The 8,476-nt window shown below is 33.0% G+C and overlaps 1 protein-coding gene across 2 annotated transcripts in view; it reads right to left on the bottom strand.

The window, feature by feature from the left end:
* Window positions 1–6,493, bottom strand: part of pax5 (paired box 5) — a 232,053-nt gene extending 225,560 nt beyond the window's left edge. Inside the window, exon 1 of one of the 2 annotated variants that reach the window (XM_061977033.1) lies at window positions 5,950–6,493. In XM_061977033.1, the coding sequence (XP_061833017.1) occupies window positions 5,950–5,992 (43 nt within the window). In that variant the 5' untranslated portion in view covers window positions 5,993–6,493. The remainder of the gene's footprint in view (window positions 1–5,949) is intronic. The other variant, XM_061977032.1, reaches the window with a different exon arrangement.
* Window positions 6,494–8,476: the final 1,983 nt, after the last annotated feature.

The raw sequence follows: 8,476 nt of genomic DNA on the forward strand, positions 1-8,476 counted from the left end.
AACATGTTGGGTTAAAAAATTGCCCAATTTTAACCCAACTGCTGGTTCAGAAGAGGACAAACCACTTATTTGAGTTATTTTAACTCAATATTTTGGGTTAATTTTTCAACCCAACTTTTGTGTTTATATATTTCACCAAAAAGTTGAGTTATGATGACTTAATGTTGGGTTATTCCCAACCGAACTATTGGGTTGAATTTGTTTAACCCAAAAGTTGAGTTATGATGACTTAATGTTGGGTTATTCCCAACTAAACTATTGGGTTGAATTATTTAACCCAAAAGTTGAGTTATGATAACTTAATGTTGGGTTATTCCCAACCAAACTATTGGGTTGAATTATTTAACCCAAAAGTTGAGTTACGATAACTTAATGTTGGGTTTTCCCAATCAAACTATTGGGTTTAATTTGTTTAACCCAAAAGTTAAGTTATGATAACTTAATATTGGGTTGTTCCCAACCGAACTATTGGGTCGAATTAATAAACCCAAAAGTTGAGTTATGATAACTTAATGTTGGATTATTTTCAACCAAACTATGAGGTTGAATTATTTAACCCAAAAGTTGAGTTATGATAACTTAATGTTGGGTTATTCCCAACCAAACTATTGGGTTGAATTTGTTTGACCCAAAAGTTGAGTTATGATAACTTAATGTTGGGTTATTCCCAACCAAACTATGGGGTTGAATTATTTAACCCAAAAGTAGAGTTATGATCATTTAATGTTAGGTTATTCCCAACCGAACTATTGGGTTGAATTACTTAACCCAAAAGTTGAGTTTTGATCATTTAATGTTGGGTTATTCCCAACCCAACTATTGGGTTGAATTATTTAACCCAAAAGTTGAGTTATGATAGCTTAATGTTGGGTTATTCCCAACCGAACTATTGGGTTGAATTATTTAGCCCAAAAGTTGAGGTATGATAACTTAATATTGGGTTATTCCCAATCAAACTATTGGGTTTAATTTGTTTAACCCAAAAGTTGAGTTATGATAACTTAATGTTGGGTTGTTCCCTACCAAACTATTGGGTTGAATTATTTAACCCAAAAGTTGAGTTATGATGACTTAATGTTGGGTTATTCCCAACCAAACTATTGGGTTGAATTATTTAACCCAAAAGTTGAGTTATGATAACTTAATTTTGGGTTATTCCCAACCAAACTATTGGGTTAAATTATTTGACCCAAAAATTGAGTTATGATAATTTAATGTTGTGTTATTCCCAACCAAACTATTGGGTTGAATTATTTAACCCAAAAGTTGAGTTAAGCTAACTCAATGTTGGCTGATCCATAACCCAAATATTGGGTTGAATGTATTTAACACAAAAGCTGAGTTATGCTCACTACAATAGTTGGGTTATTCCCAACCCAACTATTGGGTTGTGTAATTTAGCGCTCCTTGAACCAATAGTTGGTTAAAAATTATACATTTTACTGCTGTTTTGTCCTACTCCTTCCCAACTACTGATCTAAATTATTTGTATTCCATTAAAATATACTCGAAAGCAAGATATGAGTGACAATTTTTTTTTTTTTTACAAGAATTGCCATGTATGGTCATAGTAGTTTTATACAACATGCTCACATATGTTCATGTACATAAGATGTGTGATTGTAAATAATGTTAACGAGATTAATCCTTAATAAAATTCCCTTCCAGGAAAAAAGTAACTTTTTAATTAAAAAATAAAAAAGCCTAAAATGTGTTAGTCATTGGAAAAACAACCCAAAAATGGTTCGTAGTTTTGAAAACCCTGAAATTTTGGTAAAATAATACCCTTGTAACCCAAAAAATTTTCATGACTTGGTCTTGGGTGTTAGCTTTTCCGGGATGCAACGGAAAGTTGGCTCGGGCGAGACGGGAATGTAAGTACATTTTTATTTAAACACTATAACTACAAAAAAGGAAGTAAACAAAAGGCGCGCACAATGGCGGAGAACAAACTATGAAACCAAAAAGACTATAAACATGGAACAAAAACTTACTTTGGCATGGGACATGAAGCAGGATCTAAGAGGATGAAGAGTGTGTAGAGCATAATTGTGGGATGTCGTCAGAACGACAAACTGAAAACAATGAACTTAAATACTATAGACATGATTAGTGAAAGCCGGTGCGTGACTCAAAACGTGAAACAGGTGCGTGACGTGACAGGTGAAAACTAATGGTTGATATGGTGACAAAACAAAAGTGCACAAAAAGTCCAAAAACAAAACCGAACATGACCAAAACAAAAACATGATCACACAGACATGACAAAAATGGGTTGCTCTTCATAAAAAATAACTTCAACATGTAACCCAACTCGTAAATTGGGTTATCAAAATAACACAGCATTTTTTTTAGTGTGTGTCAAACTCAAGGCCCGGGGGCCAGTTCTGGCCCGCCACATTATTTTTAAGCGGCCCACGAAAGCCTGGGAAAAAATGGGTTTCCACAAAATACTAAAAAAAAAATGTTGTTGTTTTTAACTAAATGCATTTGTTCTTGAAATTTTGAGAGGAAAAAAATTAATATTATGTGATCATGCCAATTATATTATTATATTGCCAAACTATTTTTGTGAGACACCTTTATTTGTGATTACAAAGCAAGTTAAACTTAAAAATAAAAATAAATAGAATAAATCAAATGCTCGTGCATTTCGATTAATTGTGATTAATCACAGGTTATTACCCGCAAGCATAATGTAAAAATTTTTTTTTTTTTTTAAATCGGCCCTCTCAAAGCAGCCTTTACTGCAATGTGGCCCTCAGTTTAAATGTGTTTTTTAATTCGAGGGAAGGGGAAAGTCTTAACTACTTAAAATTAAGAATTTTTTTTTTTTTTGGTATTTGCAAGTCACATTTGCCCTTTCTTGCGGTCCGACAGCCGTCATGCATATTAATATTGCAGCACAATGCAACATTATCATCACAATGACCTGCTGCACCATGCAGGAGTTCCTTTATTATTATTATTATTATTATTATTATTATTATTATTATTATTATTATTATTATTGTTATTGTTATTATTATTGGTATTATTATTATTGTTATTATTATGATTTAAAAGGACATACAAAGTCATTGCACACATTTTGATCCAACACACAATTATAGACACGCGTGCACAAACGCGCGCTCCTGGACGTGACTTTCCACGCGTCACGCTCTTTGCAACACTCCCTTTTCTCTCTTTTGACATTTTTCGGTGTAATCGTTTTAAGGCGTCCCACAACTTTGCTGTGGCTTCGTGCACGACGCGGATCATTGACTTTGGGACAACCACTGCGAGAGGAAACGCGATTTGTTCTAGTTGCCACGCGTGTGCGTGTCACTCACATTATATAACTCGCCTTTATAATATAACACATGCTTTGAGGAACTATTTTAAAGCGCAAAGTTAAATATAATGTGTTATTCGATTTTTATTTTTATTTTTTTTCCACCCTAAAGCCACTTCATATCACATCATATTTGATTTTATGTTATGGGATAAAATGTTATTCCAAATAAATTTTATTGCCAATATTATTATTATTATTATTTTTTTTTTTTTTTGCAGAAGACATCAGGCGACAAAGTTTCTCTTCTATAAATGCACTCATGGGTCAATTCATTAGGTACACCTGCGCTATATCCATTTGATATAAACTTTAATAATAAAGCCAAAAACATGTAATTTTAAAAAGGTAAAACATGTAAAAAAAAAAAAAAAAATTTAAAAAGATGAGATGAGATGAAAAAATGATCTGAATAAAAAGCGTTTAAAAAAACGATGAATGTCTCATATTTTTATCATTTTAACAAAATGTTTTATTCAAAATAACTTCTGTAATATGTTTCTGTTTTGTAAATGTAAAAAAATATATGTATAAAAAAAGGTCACTCATATCTGGCTTTTGGGTACATTTTAATGGAATAAAACTAATTTGGATCAGTAGTAGCACAAACCAGCATGTAAATGTATCATTTTTAACCAACTATTGTCAAGGAGCGCTAAAATTGCACAACCCAATAGTTGGGTCTGGAATAACCCAACATTGAGTTAGCTCGACTCAACTCTTGGGTTAAATAATTCAACCCAATTGGGAATAACCCAACACCTCTACTTTTTGGTGAAATAATTCAACGAAAAAGTTGGGTTGAAAAAATTAAACCCAAAATGTTGAGTTAAAATAACTCAAATTAGGGGTTTGTCCTTTTTTGAGCCAGCAGTTGGGTTTAAATTGGTTTTTTTTTTAACCCAACATTTTTTTTAAGTGTGTACTGCAACCACGGTAATAATACATCGGTGCCAATTTCATGTCGAGAAATATATTTTTGTGTTTTTTTTTAAGGCAAGTGACTTAAGAACGTGCCACGGGGGACTAGCAGAGTTGTGTTCCTGGCCTCAGATTTTTAACCCAACATTTTTTTTAGTGTGTACTGCAACCACGGTAATAATACATCGGTGCCAATTTCATGTCGAAAAATATATTTTTTGTCTTTATTTTAAGGCAATTGAATTAAGAACGTGCCATGGGGGACTAGCAGAGTTGTGTTCCTGGCCCAAAATTAGGGGTTTGTCCTTTTCTGAACCAGCAGTTGGGTTTAAATTATTATTATTTTTTTTAACCCAACGTTTTTTTTAGTGTGTACTGCAACCACGATAATAATACATTGGTGCCAATTTCATGTCAAAAAAATATATTTTTGTCTTTATTTTAAGGCAAGTGAATTAAGAACGTGCCACGGGGGACTAGCAGAGTTGTGTTCCTGGCCTAAGACTGTCCTGGACTAAAGTGCATTGCCACACTGTCTAAATGGGTTATGAGCAGAATCACAATGGACTTGTTACCTCTCTCTCTCTCTCCCCCTCACCCCCACCCCCCCTCTCTCTTTACTGACCCCACAAATCGCCCGCCCACCCCCACGACAAGACAACGGCGTCTTTTCCTTTGAAAGGAAACTGCAAACAACCTCGGTGTGCACATTTCAGGCCTCGTTCTCACAATGCATGAATATAAGTAAGGTTTTTATTCTGAAACTAACGCACCGGACGTTATAAAGTGAGGGGAAAATATTACTTTTGCACACATTTGCAAAAATCCAACAAATAGGTTTTTAGTCAATATAACTAAATGTTGATTAAAATGTGTATAAAAAGTGCATTTTATGCACATTCTAGACGAATTAAAGCTTAAATGAAGTATTTCTTCTATGGCATGTTTAAAAAAAGAAGAGAAAAAGGAAAAAAAGAATGAATCGACAATTTTTACTGGTTTCATTTTGTCCAAAAAGGACATTTCAGGCCTTGTTCTCACAATGCATGAATATAAAGTAAGGTTTTATTCTGAAACTACCAGACCGGACGTTTTAAAGTGAAGGGAAAATATTATTTTTGCACACATTTGCAAAAATTCCACATATAGGTTTTTAGTCAATATAACAACATGTTAATTAAAATGTATATTAAAAAATGCATTTTATGCACATTCTAGACGAATTAAAGCTTAAATTAAGTATTTGTTCTATGGGATGTTTAAAAAAAGAAGAGAAAAGGGGGAAAAAAAGAATGAATCGACAATTTTTACGGTTTCATTTTGTCCGAAAAGGACATTTCAGGCCTTGTTCTCACAATGCATGAATATAAAGTAAGGTTTTATTCTGAAACTACCAGACCGGACGTTTTAAAGTGAAGGGAAAATAATCAAATGCACACATTTGCAAAAATCCAACATCTTGCATATGGGTTTTTAGTCAATATAACAACATGTTAATTAAAATGTGTATAAAAAAGTGCATTTCATGCACATTCTGAGTAAAGTATAAGTATAAAGTTAAATTAAGTATTTATTCTATGACATGTTTAATAGAAATAATGAATCAACAGTGTTTACGGTTTCACTTTGTCCGAAAAGGAGTAGAAAGAAGCAGAGTGAAACATGCAAAAATGAGTGGGGGAAAAACTTACTGTGCATCGCCGCAAAAGGGTCGTGCTTGCAGTGGATCTCCATTGGGGGTAAAGTGGGTAAAAAAAATAAAAATAAAAATAAAGTGAGCAGTCTTGGCCCTCCAAAAAATGGAAAGTAGCTCCTTTTAATTATATTTTACATCACTTTTTTTTTTGAAGAAGAAGAAAAATGTTTTTTTAATGTATTTATATAAGTGAATAAAAACAAAAAAATGGGATCCTCAGTAATAATAATGGCGCTCATCCACAAGAAAAAGATAAATAGGCAAATAAAAGCTTGTCTTAACTTCAAAAAAGAAGCATGAAAAAGGTGACAAATCCACGATGAAGCGTGTTCCTCCACTGCGGGCGGTCACGTCGTCCCGCCGGGGAAGCTGCGGAGGAGTGCCCCGGTGAAGCTGCGGAGGAGTGCCCCGGTGAAGCTGCGGAGGAGTGCCCCGGTGTCCGAGTGTCATGTCCCCGGTGCCCGCCGCGGAACAATCCTCGTCCGCTGTCCCGCGCGTTCGACTTGTCAAACACTTTCTTCCCCTTTATCTCTGGTGGTGTTGTTTTAAAAAAAAAAAAACACACACACAAAAAAATCAGCAGAAAAAAGGAGGAAGTTCGCGGCGTGAAAGTGAAGATGAGACGGAGAGAGCCGCTCCTGGTCGCGCGCGCACCCCCGCGTTTCAGGACCTGCTCTCGTGCGGACAGCGCCCGCGCTCCCAACCCCCTGCGCGGCTGGCGGCCACGCGCCTGTCACTCACGCACCTCGCAGCCAACCGCCGCGCCCGGAGCGCCCGCGCGTCACCGACGGGAAAGGGGGCGGAGTCCCGCGGGAGTCCGATTGGCCGAGGCGAATCCGACCGACCAATCACGCCGCGTTTGTTTGGACCGCCAACCAATAAGAGGCAATGGGTCCCTTTTTTTGTACTCTTTGGTATGACTCGACCCGGGGTTTGAACTCACAACCTCCCAGTCAATAAGTACTAATAATAATCATCATCATCATCATCAACAATAAGTACTAATAATAGTCAACAATAAGTACTAATAGTAATCCACAATAAGTACTAATAATAGTCAACAATAAGTACTAATAATAGTCAACAATAAGTACTAATAGTAATCCACAATAAGTACCAATAATAGTCAACAATAAGTACTAATAATAGTCAACAATAATTACTAATAATCAACAATAAGTACTAATTATAATCAACAAAAGGTACTAATAGTCAACAATAAGTACTAATAATAGTCAACAATAAGTACTAATAATAAACAATAAGTACCAATAATAAACAATAAGTACTAATAACCAACAATAAGTACTAATAATAATCAACAATAAGTACTAATAATAGTCAACAATAAGTACTAATAATAATAATCAATAAGTACTAATAATAATCAACAATACGTACTAATAATAAGAAACAATGTGTACTAATAATAAGAAACAATAAGTACTAATAATAATCAACAATAAATACTAATAATAATCGACAATACATACTAACAATGATAAACAATAAGTACTAATAATAATCAACAGTAAGTTATAATGATAATCAACAATAAGTACTAATAATAGTCAACAATAAGTACTAATAATAATAAACAGTAAGTACAACTAATGATCAACAATAAGTACTAATTATAGTCAACAATAAGTAATAATAATAATAATCAATAAGTACTAATAATAATCAACAATACGTACTAATAATAAGAAACAATGTGTACTAATAATAAGAAACAATAAGTACTAATAATAATCAACAATAAATACTAATAATAATCAACAATACATACTAACAATGATAAACAATAAGTACTAATAATAATCAACAGTAAGTTATAATAATAATCAACAATAAGCACTAATAATAGTCAACAATGAGTACTAATAATAATCAACAATAAGTACAACGAATAATCAACAATAAGTACAAGTAATAATCAACAATAAGTACTAATAATAATCCAGAATAAGTACTAATAATAGTCAACAATAATTGCTAATAATCAACAATGAGTACTAATAATAATCAACAATAAGCACTAATAATAGTCAACAATGAGTACTAATAATAATCAACAATAAGTACTAATAATAATCAACAATAAGTACAGGTAATAATCAACAATAAGTACTAATAGTAGTCAACAATAATTACTAATGATCAACAAAAAGAACTAATAATAATCAACAGTAAGTACTAATAATAGTCAACAATAAGTACTAATAATAATCAACAATAAGTACTAATAAAAATCAACAATAAGTACTAGTAATAATCAGCAATACGTACTAATAATAATTAACAATAAGCCCTAATAATAGTCAACAATAAGTTCTAATAATAATCAACAATAAGTACTAATAATAATTCACAATAAGTACTAATAATAGTCAACAATAAATACTAATAATAGTCAACAATAATTACTAATAATAAATAAGTACTAATAATAATCATAAATAAGTTAAATAAATAAATGGGTTGTACTTGTATAGCGCTTTTCTACCTTCAAAGTACTC

The sequence above is a fragment of the Nerophis lumbriciformis genome, linkage group LG16 (genome assembly GCF_033978685.3).
Source record: "Nerophis lumbriciformis linkage group LG16, RoL_Nlum_v2.1, whole genome shotgun sequence".
Lineage (NCBI taxonomy): Eukaryota > Metazoa > Chordata > Actinopteri > Syngnathiformes > Syngnathidae > Nerophis > Nerophis lumbriciformis.